The sequence below is a fragment of the Nelumbo lutea genome, chromosome 2, assembly GCF_056320005.1.
Source record: "Nelumbo lutea isolate HS-2025 chromosome 2, American lotus-T2T, whole genome shotgun sequence".
Lineage (NCBI taxonomy): Eukaryota > Viridiplantae > Streptophyta > Magnoliopsida > Proteales > Nelumbonaceae > Nelumbo > Nelumbo lutea.
In genome coordinates, this window is record NC_142685.1 from 90,203,135 (window position 1) to 90,227,396 (window position 24,262).

The window sequence follows — 24,262 nt, forward strand, 5'->3', positions numbered from 1 at the left end:
TAACAATAAATTACTAATAAATTATGAGATTTTTCAATGTTTACTAATCATTTATGAAAATTTTCAGTAGTTAATGATATTTTTCTAATAACTTTTTAGTTTATGATAATTATTGTTTTATTGAAAATTGCATAAGTTTCTATAATGGCTAGTAATTCTTGGTAATATTTTGCAATCCCTATAATATTTGGTAATTTTCTTTAACTTTATTCGAATTCTATCAAACCCTGGTAGTTTTCAATAACTATTGATAATTTCTGGTAAATTTCTTCAATTTTCTATAATCTTCTATATTTTTATTAATTCATGGTAATTTTCAACAATTATTGACAATTTGGCCAAATAGAACAAATTCATTGATCAAACTAAATAAATCCCTAAGCGAATGGATTTGGGCTTAGGATGGGCCCAACACTTAAGTCTAAATGATCATTGGTGTCAATCATCCCATGAAACCCAATGATAATGGATTGGCATAAGATAAAGCTCATCAGGTTTCAGTCCTATAAGGGTCTTTTGCTCTCAATCTATTAGCCCTAAAAGATCAAACACTCTTATAGGGAAAGACTTTTTCCATGATTGTTAAATAAAGTGTTACACTCTCTGCTCAGATGGATCTCAGGATTAAAACTTTTTACAAACATTTTTCATAAAATAATAAATCATAGATATAAATGCTTTTTGCAAAAAGATTTCAGAAACATTTGAAATCTACTATTGACAATTTTAGGTTTTTATTAGAGATAGTGTTAACCCTGATATTTTCTTTGTCCAGCAAAGGGGTTAATTTTATTACAATGATCACCCACTCAAATAATATCCTGAATTTCTCTAACATACCTAGGTATTTGACCCTTGAGGATCTGTAGTTTTGCCCAACTATCTTCAAGGTCTATGAGATAACTAGAATTTGGTCCATGTTTTGTGCTTCTTACAAACACCCATTGACTTTACTTAGGTTGCTTTTATTTGCGGGGTAAATGCAAAAGTCTATCGATGTAAAAATATTCTGATCAGATGTGTTAGTGTAAAAGGTGAACTAGTAGTTTGCATTTTTTACACTCTTCTACATTTGGAAGAAGAGTGTAAAACATTGATATATTTCTCATATGCATTTGGAATAAATAACAGTTAAAAACTACACCCAACAACTAGTAACACTAAGACATCGTCTTCTTCTAGATCTAACAAACTTACACTGATCAGTTGAAGTTAGAAGTAGATGAAAGAACTATAAATCCAAATCTAGTAAACTTACACAGATCAATCGAAAACAAACATCATTGGAATAAAAACTATATATGAATCAAAGAACTACAACCATGATTTAAGAAACTAGAAACCCAGACCAAAGAAATAACAACTTTTATTGAGATCTGGTTGAATAAAACATATAGGTCTAAAAAATACAAGAGATAATAAAAACACCACAATAGAAAACATCACAAATCTATACTAGTGGCAAACGTGTAGATCAATATGTCGGAATAGTAAAGATACCTTGTTCGTCGTGAGATAGATACCACAAGATGCCTTGATCAATGAACCTTCCTCTATTGTAGGAAGAATGCGTTCGGATCTGGCAAAGGAGAAGAGATGGTGAGAGAGAAAGAGAGAGTGTGTTTGTGTGTGTGTGTGTGTGTGCGTGTGTGTGGAAAGAGATAAAAAGAAATGGTTAGATGGCATTTTGTAACCACGATGAAAACAAAAACTCACTGGTGAAGAAGCGGGAGCAGTTCTTTAGTGGAGGTGAATAAGTGGAAAAAGACATTATTACTTTTCACTTTTACATTGATGGAGAGTTCGACCCACTTTTACATCAATTTTTTTACGAGAAAATTACATCAACTTTCGATGTAAAAGTATATATAAATGGTGATTTACATTGATAATGGGTCTTAGTTTATATCCCATCTAGACAAAAGTGGACCACAGTGTAAAATTACATCGAACTGGATTTTACACCACTTCCAAATGGTCAATGCTCAACAGTTGGGACAAGTAGCACCACTTTCTAAACTAATATAAGTCTCATAGGCATCCAATTTAAGGGATAATTCATAGAAATCTTAGTATACATCAATCTTATCGGAGCTAAGAACATACATTACCTAAGAGGAATGACCTATAACCCAGTAACTTAGCATTTTGGGTTGTAAGTGATGTTCATCTTTTGTGTGTAAGTGTTATGCACGCAAATCTGTAGCCCAAGGTTTTGAATCAAAAACCTTTTGCATTCAAACTCACTCTCCCTTAAAACTCGCAACAAGTGTTAAAAACCAAACAAGACTTATTGCTTCACTTTTGCTCCTACATCAATAGAGTATTGTTGTGATTTTTTTTTTCTTGGTACCAAAGTATTGTTGTGAATTGAGGGAGCAATTTTTATCTCAAAAAAAACCAATATATATCATTAGTCATATTAGTAATTAATCCGTAGCTGCGTTTGGTTGTGGTGCAAATTCATTTACACTAAATTTGCACTGATGCAAAATTATGGCAGTGCAAATTATTTGGGTACAAGTTCAAATTTTACTTTATTTTGTTCGGTTGTAAAATAAAACCCAAAAATCCAAAACAAAATTAAACCAAAACAAGATTGGTGTAATATGAAAGTTTAGGGGTAAGGGACCCTGTTGTAATATGAGAGTCATGGGGACGAGAATTCGAATGGGCTCCCGACAGAGCGCGCCCCACACGCACACGCACTGACGCACATCCCCCGTGCACGGGGGGCTGCCGTAATTGTCACTGCCCAAAGTACAGGCAGTAATCTGTAATTTTCACTGTCTTTCGTTGAGCTCGTTGAGCTTGTGAAGCCCCCAACGAATTAACCCTATGCTCCCTGCCGTTTTCCCTGCTTTTCCTTTTTCTGTTCTTCTTCCTCCCTTCATCCTCCTCTCTTCTACCTTGCTGTCACTCAGCCATTGTCAAAGCCAGGAGACAGGAGAGGAGGGATGGCCAAAGACGAAGAGGAATTCAGAGGAGGGGTGGAAGAACGATCGATCAACGAGGAATCGTCCTCCTCTATGGATCATCACCAAAACCCTAACCACCACTCTAACAACTCTAACCCTAACCCTATGCAGTCATGGTGGGAAGCCATCTCCAAAGCCCGATCACGCATTCACGTCCTTTCCTCAATCCTTCCTTCATTCCCTTCCCTCTCTTCCCTCGCTGATTCCGACCGCCCCGCTCGCTCCCTCCTCGAGTCCCCCGACGCCTACCTCGCCCTTTCTTCCTCCCTCTCTGACCCTATCTCCGGCTCCGGCGACGATCCGCTCTGCCAATGGCTCTACGAAACTTTCCAATCCTCTGACCCTGATCTCCGTCTGGTCGTCCTCTCCTTCGTACCCCTTCTCTCTGGTCTTTATCTCTCTCGCGTCGTCTCCTCCTCCCCGCCCGAGAGCCCCACAGCCCCTTCTCTCGCCGGATTCGAAGCCGTTCTCCTTTCACTTTACGCCTCCGAGACTAAGGCCCGCGCCGGGAAACCTATCTTGATTTCAATTCCCGATCTGTCGCAACCATCTCTGTATCATGCCCCTCGTAATAAGCCGTCTCCTGGTGCCGCTGCTACCACCAGTCAATCGCAGCCACCCGTCGGGGTTCTGTGTCCCCCACTCGAGCCTCAAGTTGCCGTGAAGTCGACTAAACGGGCTTACATTGTTGCTGTCGCTCTTGATTGCTATTATAGGCAAATCTCCCAGATGCCGAACTGGTCCAAGCTTGATTTCTGTCAATTCGTCGCTGCTTGGGCGGGGCAGAATTGTCCTTGCAAGAGTGAATTTGACGATGACGGAGATGCCAATGGTGCGACGGGTGAAAACTTTTCAGAGCTCAGGGTTTTTGAAGATGAGGATGATGGGATTCAGGCTGCTGAGGAAGGGATAAGCAGATTGAAGGTTGCAGAAGATTATAATGAAAATGGTGTTTGTTCAAGAGGTTCAAGAATTCCACTCCCTTGGGAGCTGTTGCAGCCGGTGTTGAGAATTCTTGGGCATTGCCTCTTGGCGCCTCTGAATTCACAGGATGCTAGGGATGCAGCCTCGGTTGCAGTAAGGTGTTTATATGCTAGGTCTTCGCATGATCTCGTTCCACAGGCAATTTTAGCAACAAGGAGTTTGATCCAGCTCGACAAGAGAGCACGCCTTGCGGCAAAGACAGCGGCTGCTGCCAGTGCAGCTTCAAATGCTAATACACCCAGCAAAACGAAGAAACCAGAGGTCTTTCTTGTATCAAAATGATTGGCTGAGTGGAATTTCCTCGGATGTTGTGTTGTTAGTTGTGTATTCAGTCGGCAACTCCTCAGAAACATTGAGATGATTGTTAGGAAGTACAAAGCATGTAAGATTCCTTTCTCTAATGAATTTATTTGTACTTTTATTTTTTCTTATTTAGGATGGGATCTTATGTTGTGTATAATTTAATATTGTGTATTTTATGTTTTTGTGGCCCGTAGTGGTAGATTTCTTTAGGCATTTGTTGTTTTCTTTTTAGAGTGATGCTCTTCCCGGTTACAGTCTGTAGAGAGTATGTTTGAGGCTTTGAGCATGTCGTTTGCAATCGAGAAGACTCTATTTCTTGCATTCTATTTCATTGTCTTTGCATCGAAATTGAAATATGATAAATTCATGATCAATTCTTTTTGCTTGCTCTTATGGTGTGGGTTTCTCTATTTTTGTATATCTGACATTTTTGTTTGGCTTTAAATTGATTGGTAAGTACTTTACTATGTTTATGGTCTCTGTTATAGTCAGTTTTATATCTTCAAAAAGTATTGAAAATTGTTGATAGCTAGTACTGAGAATATAACATATCCTTCATCTTTTTGTTCCTTGTATCATTGTATTTTTATGAATTATGATTCCCTATGTGTTAGGCCATTGACTACAGTGGGCTTGGACTTTGTTGAACCTCTTGAAGGTTTAATGGATTTTACCTTGTGACCTTGTGTTTATTTTTCCCTTTTTGTGCAATCCTTTTGACACTAATTTTAGGAGTTAGGGATCAATTGAAAGGACAATGAAAGAGGGAGGTCGAGCTGTATGGAGGAATTATAAGATCCTTTTCGAATGAATGACTTTTAGCAACTTTTATCAGTTTATGATTTTTTAAATGGGTGGGGTGTTTTATGCTACCAAATGGACTTTGGAAACATATTAACAAGATCAAGAAGGTTAGATTGTTAGCTTTCAAGTTAACCCTCGTTCCAACAAGTTCCAAGTTTCATTGACTTCACAACAAGGCTTTACTACTCATGAAAGAATAAGTAACGGTTGGGATGCTAGTGTATCTCAGTAGGCTATGTTGAATTCTCCTTGAAACTTGAAAGGCTATCAATGGGATTCTTTCCTACTTCCTAAGTCTTATCAGGTAAACGTGTGTACTGGAGATAGGTTTTGTTTGGGGAAGACACTTGGTAACTCCACCTTGAAAGACCTTTACCCTTCCTTGTACTCCCTTTCCATGTTTAAAAATGAACCCGTTCAGAGGTTTTCTTCCCTCTCCCACTCATCATGTATAGGCTGGAATTTGGGTTTTAGAAGAAACTTAAGAGATCATGAGCTTGACCGGGTTTCTTTGTTGTCAAAACTCTTGAGCTTGTTCTTTTGGACCCTTCTAAACTAAACAATCGTGTTTGGACTTCCCATGCCTAGGGCCTTTTCTCTTATGCTTCATTTTTCTCTTCTTTGTGCTCTGTCCCTTCCTCTCTGTCTGTCTATTGCAGTAAATTTTGGTCCAAGCCCATCCCTGATCCCTCCCAAGGTGGGTGTGCTTTGTTGGGAATCCTTTCATGGAAAAGTAAACACTTTGGATAACTTGCAAAAAGGAGACTGACACTTGGTGTTTCTCCAAATTGGTGTATCCTTTGCAAAGCTAGCGGGGAGACTAGGAGAGTTACCATTTTGTTCTAGCCCTTTGGGACAAGATTTATGGTCTATTTGTATGTAGATTGGTAGTTTATTTGATCCTACAACTTTCAGTTGGCATAAGAGAAGAGGTAAAATCTTGTGGAGGTGTGTTTAGAGCTGCTTTGGTTTGGGCAGTTTGAGAGAAGAGAAATGCTAAAATTTTTAATGACAAGGACATGGATGTTGCTGCTATTTGGGAGTGCGTGGTCAGTAGGGCAATACATTGGGCTAAAGCTTTGGATTTATTCTCACACATCACTTTTGATGACATACAGAGGAATTGGTAGCTAAAAGCTCTCTCCTGTGAAGGAAATGCCTAGTGTAGTTTGGGCCCCGTCTGGAATTGGGGGGGGGGTGTCTTTAGGAACACGGAATGTCATATTCTTGCCTTATTCTTTGTTCCTATTGAAGCGGGGAATTCTGCAAATGTGAAATTCCAAGCCTTACTATAGGGAGTGCAGATTCCTAGAGAGCTGAACTATGAGAGATTTCTAGATGAAGGTGATTAGAAAGTGTTAATTGGGTGGCTGAAGGATCTAGAGATAGTAACTTGGTCTTATGGGAAACAATGATTTAAAAGGCGGGCCTCCAAGAACCCCCTATTTGCTAATGCTGTTCATTCATTCATCCTAATTAAATATCTTTGTAAAAGGCAATCAAAATTTTAAAATAATTTTGTTTGTGTGTAGGGATTAATAATTTAAGGCCCTAACATGGACTTTTTAGGGATTTCCTTAAGGGGGCTTGGTACAAAGGCACCTCATAGAATCAGGAATGCAAAATGTTCTACATCACATTAACTATTTGAGTATATTTTACGTGGTATGCTTATTTATTTTTAGTTTGGATAATAGGTTTTCTAAAAACATTTATTTTAAAATTTAACTTTATATTTTTAATTAGTATAATTAGTATTATGTTTAACATTTTTTAATTCTTTTGCATTTTTTGATTTTTTTTTGCACCTTGCTTCAAAAAGGTGTGCACCTTGCCTTGCACCTTGGACGCAAAATGCCCCTTACTCTTTTTTAGTGCCTTGCAGTTTTAAAACACTGATAGGAAAGCTATGGGAAGATTTAAATGGTTGATTGCAAACATAACAGTAACAATTTAATGGGAAAAGATGTTGTCTAATGGGATGGCATACTTTTTAGCTAACAAGGGGTGTTTAAGGATCATTTATTTTGGGTCCAATTGTAATTTTGTTTTTGTTTTGAGGCTGCCTCTTGTGCCTTTGTTTGGGAAGTCCCTATTGTCTATCTCTCTCTTTCGATCTTTAATAAAATTTTCTATTATTCATTAAAAAAGGCTTTGCTACTCCATTGAATAATAAAGTTTGGGGACCATTAGATTTCCGCTTAGATGACAAACATGTTATGCACTTGTAGAAGAAGAAAAGAGAGCAAAATGACATAGGAACAACACATATGCTTCTCTAGGAATCAGTAGCTGGATGAATTTTTAGGAATCAATACCTAATAGCCTCTTGAAGGAATTAAAGCCATTGAAAAGAGCCACTATTAAAGAGGGTAAGTTGGAATGTTAGAGGGTTAGGGAGGGCAAGGAAAAGAGCCACTATTAAAGAGTTGCTAGGAAAGGAGAAGCCAAATATTGTTTTAATTCAAGAATCTAAAGTGATGGAATTTGATAAAAAAATGGGCTAGGAGTTTTTGGAAAGCTAGTTGGAGTTGGGGTGTGCATCCTTGGAGCTTTGGGTGGTATTGTGACAATGTCGAACAATGAGGTTGTACTTGGAATGGAGGGACTGGTGAGAAAATTTTGTCTTAGTTGAGTTTAAACAAATTTTAGATGATTTTAGTGGGTGTTGTCAAATGGTTATGGGCCTAATGAATATAGTGTGAGAAAAAAAGTTTTGAGGAGAACTGGAAGACATTAGGGGATTGTGGGATGGGCCATGGTGTATAGGAGGGGATTTTAATGTGATAAGATTCTTGGAAGAAACTAACGATCCGAGAAGTTGAACAAACTTGAGTACGAGGAGATTTAATCAAGTCATTGATGCTTTTACAGGCCAACTCAAATTGCTCCAAAGTAGATAGATTTTTATTCATTGTTATTGGGAGGATCATCGGAGGGGTCTAATCTCTAAAGCCTTGCCAAGAGTGACCTCGGATCATTGGTCAATTTCTATTTCTGAGGAAAGTTGGGTGATAAAGGTCCAACTCCATTTAGATTTGAGAATATGTGGTTATGTGCTAATAGATTTAAAGAAAGAGTTAAAGGTTGGTTGGGGGAGAGCAATCTGGTAGCAAAATGAGAAGGAATTAGGTTTGATTGGAAGTTAAAAGAGCTTAAAGACAAGATCAAGGAATGGAATTTACAACAGTTTGGAAGGATTGAGGATCAAAATCAAACTCTGATTACTAAAATTGAGGAGCTGGATGGAAAGGAAGTATCTAGTACTTTGGAAGATAGTGTTAAGAATGAAAGATGGTCCTTGAGGAAGGTGCTGGAGGATCATTTAATGAAAGAAGAAATAAGTTGGAGGCAGAAATCTAGGAGCAAGTGGATCAAGGAAGGGCATAGGAACACATTTTTTTTCACACATTGGCAAATGGAGGAGAAAGAAAAATTTCACCTCAAAGTTTGAGGTGGATGGAGTTAGTGTTTTCCCTTAGAGGGAGATTGCTCAAGCTTGTGGGGATCATTTCAAATCAATCTTTAGGAAGCCCCCAAATGATCAAATTTGGATTAATGGATTGGAGTGGCCTACACTTTCTAAGGAGTCCCAAAGATGGTTGGAAAGAAGGTTTGATAGTGGAGAGATAATGGATGCAATCTTGTGATTCTTGTCTATGGAGCACTCGACCTTGATGGTTTTATTATGACATTCTACCAAGATTGTTTGGAGATATTAAAAGGTGACATGTGAAGGTATTTGAGAAATTTTTGAAAGGTGTGATTAATTTGGGTTTGAACTCAATTTTGTTGCTTTGATCCCTAAGAAAGATGACGCTTTGTATTCAAAAGATTTCATACCAATCAATTTGGTTAATAGCCTTTATAAAATAATTGCTAGGGTACTTTCTTGAAGAATTAGGGCTGTTGTCCCATCCATAATTTTACATTGTCAAGGGACTTTTGTTAAGGATATGCAAATAATTGATCAGATTCTAATTGTGAATGAAGGTTTGGAAGATATGAAGAGAAATGGGAAGAAAGGGTTTGTTTGTAAGCTAGATCTGGAAAAGGCCTATGATATAGTCGATTGGGGATTTCTAAAGGATGTCATGAAGGCTTTTGGAGTCGACCAAGGTTCAAAGTATTGACACATATTGGCTGATACGTATCGTTCCGGGACCCCTCTGATATGCCTCTATAGTGGGTGTATCGGGGGTCTGACCGGTTCAGGGGGTGGAGGAGCCCTAAACCGGCCCTCCTGAATCGGTTTTAGAAAAAATAAAAAAAGTAAAAAAAACAGTATCGATTTACCCAATACGCCCCTACTGGTGTATCGAGCGTATTGATATTTTGAACCTTGGATTTGACAATAGATGGTGCAGATGGATTTTGGGATGTATTAAGACATGCCATTATTGAATTGTGGCCAATGGGACAATGGAGATCATTTCCCAACCTTAAGAGGGATTAGGCAAGGGGACCCACTTTCTACCTTTCTCTTCACATTAATTGCTGATGCTTTTGGGAGACTCATTGAAAGGGAGGATTCTAGAAATCTAATAAGGTTACTCACCTATAGTATGCTGATGGCACTATTCTATTTTGTGAAAGAGGTGAGATTAGCCAATTGAGGAACCTATGTATGATGGTGCAAATTTTCAAAAGAATGTCCAATTTGAAAATCAATATGGATTAGTGATTTAAAAGGCGCACAGGTGAGGCACATTTTAGGGTAGGTGCCTCGCTTAGGTCCTAGGTGCAACACTTTCAAAAGGCGGACGCCTGGTGTTTCTTGCTCCTTAGCCTAGGCATGTGCCTTTTGAAAATTTTATGCTTAGCCCCCTATTTGCTAATGTTCATTCATTCATCTTAATAAAAGTTCTTCTTGAAAGGTAATTAAAATTATAAAATCATTATTTTTGTGTGAAAAATAAGAATTTAAGACCCTAATATGGACTTTTTTGGGCTTTCCTCGAGGGGCGTGACACAAATGCAGCTCGTAGAATCAGGAATATAATATGTTTTACATCACATTAGCTACTTGAAGTAATGCAATTGAGGAAAAAAGAGATTGTGGGTTTTACATGCTTGAAAATGTTTTATATGTTCGATTTTATTTTTAAATTTTCATTTGAATACGCTTTACATGTTATGTTTATGTATTTTAATTTTAGAGAATAGTTTTTTGAAAACATTAATTTAAAATTTAAGTTTATATTTTTGCATTTTTTTTTGATTTTTAGCATTTTTTGTATTTTTTGTGCCTTGCTTCAAAAAGGCGTGTGCCTTGCCTTGCACCTTGCACCTTGGGTGCAAATTGGCCCTTGTGCCTTTTTTGTGCCTTGCACTTTTAAAACATTGATATGGATAAGAGTTGCTTGGTGGGGGTGAATTTGGAGGAAAGGGAAATCATTGAAAGTGTAGGTATTTTGGGTTGTTTTGTGTCCCAATGGCCTTTGACTCATTCGGGTTTACCTTTAGGGGATAATCCAAGAAGGAGCAGTTTCTGGGACGGTTCACATAGATGTTGGCTTCATGGAAGAGCAGTTATTTGTCTTAAGGATGAAGAATTACTTTGATCAATCCTACTCTGGTCAATCTACCTGTCTACTACTTGTTAGTATTTGAATTTCTGGTTGGGGGTAAGCAGAAGCATAGAGAAGTTGATGGGGGATTTCTTGTGGGAGCCAGGGGACGAGAAGAAAGATCGTAGGGTAAGCTGGGAGGTGGTGGTGAGTAGAAGCAATAAACACGAAGGATTAGGCCTTGGGAGTATCCAAGAGAGGAACATGACTTTGTTGGGAAAATGGTCATGGCGATTACCATTGGAAAGAGATAAGTTGTGGGTAAAGGTGATAGTATCCATGAGCTTGCGGCAGATGGTTGGGACTCTGGAACTTCGGATAGGGCTACAAGAGCTTTTCCTTGGAAATCCATTTGTGATATTCTACCCCTTTTTATTACTTGTCAGGTATGGTCCTGATTTTGGGAATTTTGTCAAATTCTGGGATCATGGTTGTGTAGGCAGCCTTCCACTAAAGACACAATTCCCCTCTTTTTATGCCTTGTCTATTTGTAGGGAGGAACCTATCTCTTGCTTCTTGGATCTATCTAGTGCAACTGCTGAGCATAATTGGGATTTGGGTCTCAGAAGAGGGCTTCATGATCATGAAGTGAATAGTGTCATAAATCTGTTACAAAGCTTGGAAGGGGTATGTTTAGATGTGGGTAAAAGGGATGGGAGAATTTGGACCCATCACCATCCGATTCTTTCACATGTAGGTCCTTTTCCTCATCCCTTATCCGATCAAGTGAAAATGAGGGGCCTTTCTTTCCCTTTAAGGAGATTTGGAGTTCACCTATACCTCCTAGGGTGGGTGGGTGGTTTGTACTGGGAAATCTATCTGGAAAGAATTAATGCTTGTGAGCTACTACAAAGAAAAAGGCCTAATTGGTGCACTCTCTACAAAGTTAATGGTGAGAATTGCTATTACTTCTCCCACTCTTATTCTTCTTCAATTTGAGAATGTTTTTTTTTTTTCTTTGTCTGGGTGCAGGTGGAGCTCTCCACCTAATGTACAAAGCTTGTGCATTCCTATTTTCGTTAGTTGGCCAAAGAAGATGGGAAGATTGCTTTAGAGGTGCATAAGGGCAGCAGTGTGTTGGATGATTTGGGAAGAAAGGAGTCTACGAATATTTCTTGGTAAAGAACAAAGCAAAGCTGTTACTGAGGCTATTTTCATCAAGGTGATCCACTGGGTTGTTGGAGCTATTCAAGGATGTTTCTGGGGCTGAGATGCTGAGAAACTGGAGAGAGATTGTTAGTTCTCCTCTCCCCTTTAGGGTGGTAGTTAGACTACATGGTCCCCACCCCCTAGTCAAGTTCAACTTTGATGGTAGTAGTAAATTTCATCTGGGCCTGTCTGGCATTGGAGGAGTGTTCAGAATGTGGAGGGAATTGTCATTGCATTCTTCTCGGGTCCAATAGGAGTTGGGGACTCTATAAGGGCTGAAATTATGGCAGTTATGGAAGGGATTGAAAAGGCAAAGGAACTGAGCGCTACTAGGAAGCTGTTAATTGAAGGTGATTCAAAGCTTGTAATCAGCTGGCTCCAAAAAGAAGAGGCTGGATGGTGGTGCTATATTTGTGAGAAGAGGAAAGCCATGAATCTGTTACAAGGGATAGACATGACTTGGGCCATTTGATAACGGCTGAAGTGGCTGAACTGGATGGCTTATTGCTTCATCTTTTAGTGCATAAGCTATTAAAGGAGGTTATTGGCTGAAACTGATTACTGATGTTGGATTGTTATCATAATACTTAAAATATTTTTTTTTATTCACTGAAAGACAAAACAGTAAGTAAATCATTCAGCCACTTCAACTGTGACCAAAAAGCTCCTTAGAAACCTATATTTAGTTATTTACTTGGCACAAACATCATGCTGATGGATATCCATCACATATGCTAAAAGAATGTCATACCTTGTAGATATTTTCATAAACTCAAAATTACCCTGTCATTGCAATTTTAGATTTTCTCAAGAGTGAAATGCCATTATCTTTCCTTCGTCCAGAAATATTCAATATTGAGGACACTATTTGGAAAAATCTATAAAGTCCATAAAAAGAATGGGCTGGAGATTGATTTCTACAAAGAAAATGCCATTTTCTGTGAAGAAAAAAACGGTCTTCATGGTTTTGGTCTTATTTTTGTTCGAAGAGAGATAATAATTGGATATTTGGGTCCTGGCCTAAACCCAGGTGCATCCCCTTTCAAAAAGCACGTCCTTAGTGCACCATGTGCATCAGCCCAGGCGCACATCTTTTTTAAAATATGCTCTTTTATTATTTATTTTTATATTCTTATGTGTTTTGCACCTTTGTAATGGTTTATCAACTTACTAAATGACCTTTTGTTGTTGTTTGCTTGCTAATAATGGTCTATAACTTTTAAATAAACAACAGCGACCTTTCAAATGCTTGAAGTCTTAATTCTTGAAAATAGGATCTAAATACCGTAATTTCTTAAGAAGCAACAATAGTACAAGTAATATTTGATCCCTAATCCTAAAATAGAATGAACTGCAACTAAAATTGGAAATCCAACCTTTTTAATATATTATGGATTTATGGGCAAAAAATTTAGGTCAGGGGCACTACATCAAACAGTTGTATGGACCTGTTTGGGCTTGCCTCAAGGGCCTTTATGTAGTCACAGGGCTGATCTTCTTGATTAGGAACGCAAGGTGTTTAACATCATGCCTGGCATTTGAAGTGATTAAATTAGGACATAAATAAACAGGTTGGAACTTTCAGATGCTTGAATTGTCGAGTGCTTGAAGCACCTTGGTACAATCAACATATATTTACTTTTATTCCACATTTTCACTCTGAATATGATTTATATGTTATGCTTATGTATTTTAATTTGAGTGAATGGCTTTTGTAAAACTATAATTTCTTTTTCAAAATTTTGTGCCTTGCTTCAAAATGAGGGTGCCTTACTGCCTTGCTTTGTGCCTTGTGCATCAGGTGCTAGGAGGCCCTTGCACTTTTAAAACAGAGTAAACTGATGAGATAGAAAACAAAGCCACGAGAAAATGCTGCAAGCAACCAGTGGTATCCGCTATTTTGGCCACTGATATTGAAAACAACTTTTTGGTTTCAGGTCTGAGATTGTGAAAGTAAGGATGAAAGGAAACTAATTGAAATGGGTTTATAGATTTACTGAAGCTGGACTTGAGGGAACTTTGGGAATATGGTTGGCAATGAAAAAAGTGATTAGGATTTTGTTTGACTGCTTATGGTTGCTGGACTTAAGTTCTAGTGGCAGACATTTTTATTGAACTCTAAAATCTGAAAAAAACATTAAGAAATCAGTTCTGTTGCACAGATAAAAAAAAAGGAAACATTAAGAAAACATAAGCCTGACGAGGGATAACCTTTATTGGAGTCAACACTAGCAGGTCCTTTCGGCATAATGCCTAAAAAGTTCAGGCATCGGCACCCCAATTGTTAGAATCACTCTAATAGTAAGTAGTAGAAACAATGCCTGTTTGGTTTGGAATAGAAATTCCCTGGAATCAGAATCAGAATCACCTATTTTCAATGCCTGTTTGGTTTAAATGGGAATTGGAGTTAGATTCCAATCGTTGTTGTTTGGTAATTCTGGAGCTAGAATCGGAATCAATCAAAAATTCAGTTTTGTATTAGTTTATTAATATTGGTTTATTATTTTATTATTATGTTATTATTAATTAATTGTTTATATATTATTATTTTATTTTCATTTAACAATTAAAAGTCATGGAAGGTCTAATTAAAATGGTAGACAAGGCGGTGGAGAAGGAGCTGTTGGAGGGTTTTGAAGTGAAGCTGAATGGGACTTCTATTCCTATCCTGCAATATGCAGATGATACCCTCTTTTTCTGCTAGGCATCAAAGGATCAAGTCCTTCTGAAACATCTCCTCTTCTGGTTTGAGATTGTATCAGGCCTAAAGGTGAACCTAGCTAAAAGTGAAATGATAGTTGTAGGTGAGGTCTCTTACATTCAGAGTCTGGCAGTTTTGTTGGGCTGCAAAGTTGGTCTTCTTCCAACCTACCTTCTAACTATTTGGGGTTGCCACTTGGCACAAAATGCACTTTTAAAGCCATCTGGAAGCCAATCTTAGAAAGGATGGATAAAAAATTGACCACTTGGAAAGCAAGGTATCTCTCCAAAGGTGGGAAGGTAACTGTTATCAAGTGTTTTAGCAAGTCTGCCAACTTATTTTTTATGGCTCTCTTTCTAATCTCCTCTGAGGTGGTGGAGGTTTTAATAGAAAAAAGATAAGAGATTTTCTTTGAGTGGGCTGGAAAGACTCACAAGTACCATCTTGTGAACTGGGTTTAGAATTCCAAACTCCTATCACAAGGGGGCCTTGGGATAAGGAATATAAAGTCTTTTAACCTAGCCTTATTAGGAAGTTGGTTTTGGAGGTTTGCTGCTGAGCCAGACAACCTATGGAGGAAGGTAATAGCTGAGAAATATGGACTAGGTGATAGTGGTTGGGGAAGTGGTTCACCCTGCCGACATATGGTTGCAGTTTGTGGAAAGGAATCTGCAGAGATTCCAACATTTTCAGAAGTGGTCTTAGATTTCAAGTTGGTGATGGAAGAAGGATCAGGTTCTGGCTGGATCCCTGGACTGGGGAAAATTCTCTTAAAGGAGCTGTTTCCCTCCTTGTTCAATTTGGTGGATGATAAAGAGGCGTTGGTAGTTGACTCTTTTGTGCTGAGGGATAATAGGATCTGCTGGACTCCATCCTTTAGAAGGGACTTAATGATTGGGAGGTTCAATAGATAGGAAAAATCTCCTAGCTCTGCTTCAATATCAGGACTCAGGTTTTAAATTTACAATCTCAGGATATAGAAGTGTGGAAATGGAACAAATCTGAAGAGTTCTCAGTAAAATCTTTTTACAGCTCTATAGTGGGAGGAAATGAAGTCCCTTTTCCTAGCTGGGCCATCTGGGGGACAGTGGCACCCTCCAAAGTCAGTTTTTTGTATGGGTGGCAGCTTTAGAGAAGTGCATTTCCAAAGAGATGCTGGTGAGGAGAGGCTTTAACTGCAGTGACCTACAGTGTAGCTTTTGTGGTGTGGAAACAGAATGAGTCAATCATCTGTTTTTACATTGCAAATTTGTCTCAGAGTTTTGGAACTATTTTATAAAAATTCTGAAGTTTAATTGGTTATGCCTGCCTCAGTTAAAGCTTGTTTGGAGGCTTGGCATATACAAGGGATGACAAAGAAAGGAAAGGTTTGCCGGTCCTCCATTCCTTTGTCAATTCTCTGGGCTGTATGTTTTGAAAGGAATAGCAGTGTTTTTGATCACAAGGCCTCCTCTGAAGCTGAGGTCATCTATGGATAGGTTTTGCTAGAACTTGGTTGTCTATACATACTGATTTTAAAGATGATGCATCTGGTTGTACTTTTTTGAGGATGGCCTGTTTTTGAGGTCCTTCTGGTTTGTTTTTGTACAGCTTCTCATTGTACGAAGGACCTGTTGATTAATATAATTCTACTTTACCTTTGCTAAAAAAAACCCTTTGTATTTTATTATTAATTTATTAATATTTTTATTATAATACTATTATTTTATTACTATTTTACTAATATGTTAATAATAGTTTATTACTATCTCTTTATTACATTAATACTTTTTTAATAATAGGGCTTGGGGGGTTTGTCAGGAGTTCTTTACTTTTTGAGAAAGATGGGAATGAAATCCCATTGTTTAAAAAACCGGACTGGACCATCGGTTGGACCTATGGTATGGCTGATACCCTAGCAAAAACCTGGGGTGTGTAAATAAACAATGTGGGGTTGGGTATAAACTACCAGCCCATACCAGCCCAATAATAGGGAAGGCTTAGACATCCAGATACCATTCTTTTATCATTATTAATAAAATGACACAGTTGCCACTTATTGAGTTAAAAAAAAAAATATAAACCCTACTTCCTGTTTTATTCGTATTTGCCTTTTCACTTTGCTGTAAATTTCTTTCTTCTGCATTACAATTTACTATCCTGCTTGTACATCTTTATTACATACTGAAGGGGGAATATACTAGTTCATCCTGGCTTTGTCCTGCTTGAATGTTCACAATCAGTTATGAACCAAATTGTTTTCCCTGATCCAGTAATATGACTTTCTGATCCACTTAGAGTCAAATCTGAGCATTCACTTACTAGAAGTTCAGGACTGTTATCAGTCTTGAATCCCAATGAATCTCAGGATCGAAGATAAGCAGAAAGAAAGAGAGAAGAGAAAGAGGGAGAAGAAGCAGTAGAACACAAGGGTTGAAAGGAGGAGCAGAAGCTTCATGTTCTGCCGCTGCCACTTCAATTAATATTTATAGGTTATGCTCATTACATGGAAAGGACAGATCTGCCCTTAGTCTTTACATAACAAATAGAGTAAAACAAAGACTGAAATAAATAACAACTGAAACAACTAAATGACCAATAGCTAACCCTAGGCAGACTAGAATATCTTCTACCCTACGAACACAGTGGGACCGTAGCTATGGGGCCCACTTCAGTGTTCTCTACACTCCCCCTCAAGTTGGGAATAAATGTTTATCATTCCCAACTTGGATAGATCTGCCTCTAGCTTCTTCCGTGATACAGCTTTAGTGAGGATATCTGCCAGTTGCATATTGGAGGTGATGTATGGGAGACATATTTCTTGTGATGAGACCCTCTCTCGTACAAAGTGTCGATGAACTTCAATATGTTTAGTCCTGTCATGCTGCACTTGGTTGTGTGCTATATTAATAGCCGCTTGATTATCACAATACAACATCAGGGGCTTCTCATACTCAACGCCCAACTCCTCAAGTAGTGATCTCAGCCAAAGAATTTCAGCCACTCCATTAGCCATTGACCTATACTCAGCTTCAGCACTGGATCGAGAGACAACACTTTGTTTCTTACTCCGCCAAGAAACCAGGTTACCTCCCACAAGAGCACAATATCCAGAGGTAGATCTTCTGTCATCAACACTCCCAGCCCAATCGGCATCTGTATAGACTTCCACCTTCATGTGGTCATTGTTCTTGAACAGTATACCTCTACCTGGGCATCTCTTCTAATATGCTAGTATTCTTTCTACTGCTAGAAGGTGTGTGGTTCTAGGAGAATGCATGTACTGACTGATAACACTAACGGCATAATTGATGTCTGGTCGGGTAAGGCATAGATATAGGAGCTTTCCCACTAACCGCTGGAACATAACTTTGTCTTTAAGCAGCTCCCCACTCTCTGCATTAATCCTGTGGTTCTGTTCAATAGGTGTATCTGCATGTTTGACACCTAGCTTTCCAGTTTCAGCCAAGAGATCTAACACATATTTCCTTTGAGAGACAAAGATCCCCTACTTAGATCTAGCAACCTCAATACCCAAAAAATACCGTAGTGTACCCAGATCTTTCACCTCAAACTCTTGATGAAGAAGTTGTTTGAGGGATTCAATCTCATGGTTGTCGTTTCCTGTGACCACAATATCATCAACATAAACTGCAAGTAGTGTCAGTGATGACTCCACCCTCTTGATGAATAATGTATGATCTGACTGGGCCTGTACATAACCGAACTTCCCAAGGGCTAGTTTGAATCTGTCGAACCAAGCTCTAGGTGACTGCTTCAAACCATACAAAGCCTTATTGAGCCGACAAACTTTCTTACCTGCCTCTGTATCATAGAATCCAGGAGGCAACTGCATGTAGACCTCTTCCTGCAAGTTCCCGTTCAGGAAAGCATTCTTAACATCCATTTGGTACAAAGGCCAAGTGTAGCTTGCTGCAAGAGATAATAGAACCCGAATGGTGGTCATCTTGGCTACCGGGGCAAATGTCTCCAAGTAATCTATACCATAAGTTTGAGTGAACCCCTTTGCAACTAGCCGAGCTTTGTACCTCTCAATGGAACCATCCGCATTATGCTTCACAGTAAATACCCACCTGCATCCAACTGGTTTCTTTCCTTTGGGCAAGTCAACTAGCTCCCAGGTATTATTTTTCAACAGGGCATCCATTTCAACTTGCATTGCACCTCTCCACTCCGGGACTGATAGGGCTTCTTGCACTGTTCTCGGAATAGGGACATCAGCAACAGAGGTGAGATAGGACCTGTAGGAGGGAGATAGGCGATCATAGGACAAAAACTGGGAGATGCAGTGGGCTGTAGATGTGGTGCAATGCCGTTTTCCTTTACGGAGGGCAATGGGAAGGTCAAGGTCATCTGCAGAGGGTGAGGTAGCAACAATGGAAGGAGTCTCTGTGGGCCCTGGGACTGTAATATCTGGACTTGGAGCCGCAAAAGAGATTGTAGCTGGCTGGGACTGCTGATGACCAGGATCAATCTGCCTGCATCGCCTATGATAGACTCTCAACTCCTGATCCCTTTGACCACCCTCGCTACTACAGCCCTCATCATCAACTGGAATAGGTAAGGGAACAACCCCAAAGGTATTAACCCTGTCCTCACTGCACTCCCCCCCTGAAGAAAAAGACCCAAATCTCCACGCTCGCTACTCTCCCCCTGAGGAGAGACCCGAGAATAGTAGGGTGTCTCCTCAAAGAAAGTGACATCCATGGATACAAACTTCTTCCCTGAGACAGGATCATAACAACAATAACCCTTTTGAGTTTGTGCATAACCAAGAAAGATGCATTTGGAGGCCTTGGGTTGAAAATTGGAGTGATTGGGACCAAGAAGCTGAACAAAACAGGTACAACCAAATGTCTTGAGGGGAATAGTGAACAACTCCTCATTGGGGTATAGAAGGGAAAAAGGAGGTTTCATATCAAGAATCCGAGAAGGAATCCGATTAATAAGATATACCGCCGTAAGGATAGCATCACCCCAGAAGCGAATAGGGACATTGGAGGTAAACATAATACTTCTAGCCACCTCCAAGATGTGCCTATTCTTCCTATCTGCAACCCCATTCTGCTGAGGTGTATGAGGACACGTGCTTTGGTGGATAACCCTATGATTAAGGAGGTACAATGCCAATGGCTTAGCAAAGTATTCCTTTGCATTATCAGATCTAAGTACTTTTATCCTGGCATCAAATTGTGTTAGGATCATTTGGTGGAAGTTTTGGGTCAGGACAGGCACCTCATCTCGTGATCGCATAAGATAAACCCATGAAAAACGGGTGTGGTCATCAACAAATAGTAAAAAATACCTGTACCCCCCCATAGAAGGAATGTGATATGGCCCCCAAACATCAGTATGCACAATATCAAAAGAACTATTACTCCTTTTATTACTCAATGAATAAGAGTTTTTACAATGTTTAGCCAACTCACAACTTTCACACTTCAACTGAGATAACTCAACATACTCAAACAAAGTAGGAAACAGACTCTTCAAGGACCGAAAAGATAAATGACCCAATCGGTTATGCCACAACATAACCGGACTCACAACTTGAGAAACCAGTAACTTCTTATCCACTGACTCTTCCCGACGAGAACTCTCCCCGAGCAGATAGATCCCATTCGTCTCACAGCCAGTCCCAATCACCTTCTTCGTCTCCATGTCCTGAAAAACACATTGGTCAGGAAAGAAAGTTACTGAGCAGTTCAAATGTTTGGTAATGCTACTGACGGAAAGGAGGTTAGTATCCAGTTTAGGAACATGCAAGACAGAGGACAAGGATATAGTATCTGACAGTTTGATGTCACCCTTGCCAGAAATAGGGACAAGAGAGCCATTAGCTATAGATATTTTATCCCTACCAGAAAAGTGATAAGTAGTAAACAGAGAGGGCAAGCTGGTCATATGGTCAGATGCACCTGAATCTATTACCCAACACGGTTCAGTAGTAGAAGTTCAGGACTGAATCTATTACCCAACACGGCTCTGATACCAACTAGAAGTTCAGGACTGTTATCAGTCTTGAACCCTAATGAATCTCAGGATCGAAGATAAGCAGAAAGAAAGAGGAGAGAAGAGAAAGAGGGAGAAGAAGCAGTAGAACACAAGGGTTGAAAGGAGGAGCAGAAGCTTCATGTTCTGCCGCCGCCACTTTAATTAATATTTATAGGTTATGCTCATTACATGGAAAGGACAGATCTGCCCTTAGTCTTTACATAACAAATAGAGTAAAACAAAGACTGAAATAAATAACAACTGAAACAACTAAATGACCAATAGCTAACCCTAGGCAGACTAGAATATCTTCTACCCTACGAACACAGTGGGACCGTAGCTATGGGGCCCACTTCAGTGTTCTCTACACACTTTAACTCAACATTGATGATTATATTCCTTACTGCCTGATATCACTAATTTTCTGAGCTCCAAGTATAACCAGTTTCTGTGTTCTGTAAGTTAGGTTCTAATGGTAACAAGAGATTAAAAGGAAATGGAGCTGTGTGCATAGAATTAGAGCAGGATGGGCAAAATGGAATGGTGCATCCAGTCTTGTGCGACAGGCAAATACCTCTATTAGATTAATGGGAAAATTCTATAAAAGGTTTTGGGAGGAGAGAAACTCACGGATCTTTTCAGAAAAGGAGAGAAGCTTGGAAGTAATATTGGAGGTCATCCATATTAGGGTGATACATTTGTTGAAAACTTTGGCATTGTTTGTAGATTTCTCAGTCAATGAGATGCTAAGAAACTGGAAGGAGATTGCAGAATTAGCTTCAGCTAAGAAGGTATCAAACTCTCGTTGGATCCCTCCTCATGGCTTCACTAAACTGAATTTTGATGGCAGCAGTATGGGTAATCCAGGCCCATCCAGAATAGGGGGAGCAATAAGAGATACCTGGAGGGCCGAGATACTTGCAGCAGCTCTTGAAGGGGTAGAGTCAAGGATATGCATTTTAATAAGCTGATCATAGGAGTCTCTGAAGTTGTGAACTGGTTAAAAGAGATTAACTCTAGGATATGGAATTACCGCAATGAAAAGAGAAAATATAAGTGGCTGACTAAGGATATTGAAATTCAGTACAAATGGGTAAAGAGAAGTGCAAACTCACTGGCAGATGGTCTAACTACGCAAGGGGTGAACACAAACTCTATATTTTGGTCTGTGTATAGTTATTGTATTTTTGGTGTTCAATGGTTGTACTCGGGAGCTAAGATTGTTTAGCCCCTTTTGTAATTTTTCATAATTACAAAGAGTGGCTCCAAGAGTGGCAGATATTGATTAAAAGAAAATGATTGTAGCAGAGATGCATATTTTTTTTTCCAGAAATGCATATTCTGAGAAAGATAAATGGAACCAAAAGTGGCTCCAATTGGGTGATAAAATGAGTAGACTAAGATGGTTTGATCACATGCCTGAAATACCACCTACAACATTTGTAAGCTAAGCAATCTCTTACAAGTTGAATTGGCTAGAAGGGATAGGGGCAGATCAAAAAGGACATGGGTTGAAGTGATAAGAAATGATTTAAACCAATGTTTTCAAACCATCGTTGACCTGGATTGTCGGACCAGAAACCGTTCAGACGATTGGTTCTGTTTTTCCCCAAACCCGGCATTTGGTAAAAACCGTTGAATTAGTCAAGGAACCATTGACCCGGACGGTTTGATAGGTAAACTGTTTGACCCAGAGAACAATTTGCTGCTCAGATCTCAGATCTGAGAAATATCTGAGATTGAGAAATTTCAGATCTGAGACTGAGAAATCTCAGATCTGTCTTTCTCGTGCGAGAAGGTGAGAGAGAGGGAGTGAGATCTGAGACTTAGAATGCCGCCGCTGTAGTTTGCCTTTGCCATTGCCATCGCCATTGCTGTCACCGTTGTCGTTGCTGCTGCAAGCCTGCAAGTCCTCTTCTTCTTCCAAACTCTTTCAGTTCAGCCAACAGTTTTCTTTCAAGTTTTAACCCTTATTTTCTCTTACATAGTATGCATCTTACCAAGATGCTCAAACCGTTCGAACCGTTTGACCTGGATGATCGAACTGCTGACCCGGAAACCGGTGGCCAGAACGATTCCGTTTCCAGGTCAGTTCTTAAAACCTTGATTTAAACATAACAATGGGTTTGACTGTATACAAAGTGTGGAATGGCGAAACCGGATTCATGGCCATATCAAATATGGTAGGGATAGGGAAAGCTAAGATGATGGTGATGAGATTTAATGGTAAGAAAATGGTGGTACAAGCTTTTGATACTTGTGTTCCAAGTTACTGTAATGTGCCATCAACTTTAACTAATACGTCGTCATAGTTTGAGTTTTCCATCAAAATGATCGAGCTTTCAGATGGGAATTATTGTCCATGATGCATGTTTTTTGACCTCCCGTGCACTTCAATCTCTTCATCAGTAATTCTCTAAGAAATTATTGTCCATGATGCATGTTTTTTGACCTCCTATTGGGTAGTTTAGCTTTCATGAAACAAAATTTGGATAGTATAAACATATAAAATATTGGGTTAAGGTTTGGAAAAAAGTTTTGATAGATTGGATGTAGGGTTTTTTCCAATCTGCACTGTCATTTTTATCCATGGACATTCAATGAAATGGGCCATTGTGAACATCTGACACAATAAGATAGGTTTGAAATGTAAAGATATTACAAATGTGTATAAAAGCTGCATATTTAGATAGTTTCTACATGCTGTCCCAGTTTGCTAACCAAAGTTAAACCAGACGTTCATATAATCTAATAAAAATGTGTATAGGTATAATTTCTTCTGCATCATGAGTTGTGTTTGTCATTACCCACCAAGTCAGCACAGTTGGGATAATTTCTTACTACTGCAGCACAGCACCAGACTATTTCAATTAAAAAGGTGTGCTATTTGCTACTGACTGCAGAAGTATAGCATTTGATTCTTGTTGAACAGAACGTGGGAAATGTCCTAAAATCGCTGTACATAGATAGGCAAAGAAGTCTTCAATAATGTAAAAATCTTTCGGTACAAGATCCAAATGGGTTACTCTGATGGTTACCGATGGATGATGAATCAACCCTATATCCTACCATTGGTATTATATTCAAAGCACACAGATGTTTACATCAAGGTTTTAAATTTCGCAATACGTATCGACCTGATACATATCATTTCAGAAGAGTTTCAGAACATGAATAATTAGATGGTTTCGTATTTTTTTCGTTAGGATCTGTATTAGCCTTGTATCGATTGAAATGGGCCGATCTGTATTATTTAATTAAATGCTCATTTGAGTTACCTTTTAATTGCCACATTTAATATGTAATTAAATGTTATTTAAGCAAATAACTTAGAAGGTAACAAGTTTTGAACCCAATTTATTTGCTTACAATAATAATTAATCAATCATTATGCCAACCTTAATTATTAAAATAACATGTTTTTTTTTTTTTTATAGCTAAAGTAATCTTTATTGCCTTGGTGGATGTTTCAACAAATGCTAAAATTTAATTATTAATATTTATATAATAATAAGATGAATATAAATTATATTAATTTATTAAAATTAAGGTGTATTAACTTGTATACATAATAAATATTATTTAAATCTATATATAATAAATATTAACTAATAAATGATTTTAAAAAAATATTACCTAATAAATATAAATATACATACACATACATTTTAGTTCTATTATTTTTCAATGGTTACTAATTATATATGATACTTTATATAAATCATTAAAAAATGGTTTTTATGTTTAAATAAATTAGTTATAATTACATAAAATTCATT

General features: G+C 38.5%; 1 protein-coding gene across 3 annotated transcripts; it reads left to right on the forward strand.

The window, feature by feature from the left end:
• The first annotated feature begins 2,780 nt into the window (after nt 1–2,780).
• On the forward strand, nt 2,781–23,759 carry LOC148871793 (hyccin). 3 transcript variants are annotated; one of them, XM_088970939.1, is made up of 2 exons: nt 2,781–4,344; nt 23,251–23,759. In XM_088970939.1, exon 1 carries the CDS (start codon nt 2,958–2,960, stop codon nt 4,242–4,244), a length of 1,287 nt encoding a protein of 428 aa, XP_088827065.1. In that variant the 5' UTR covers nt 2,781–2,957; the 3' UTR covers nt 4,245–4,344; nt 23,251–23,759. The 3 variants fall into 3 exon arrangements, with proteins under 3 accessions (XP_088827065.1, XP_088827066.1, XP_088827064.1); XM_088970940.1 differs by having other exon boundaries at nt 23,387–23,759; XM_088970938.1 differs by lacking the exon at nt 23,251–23,759 and adding an exon at nt 13,590–13,877.
• Nucleotides 23,760–24,262: the final 503 nt, after the last annotated feature.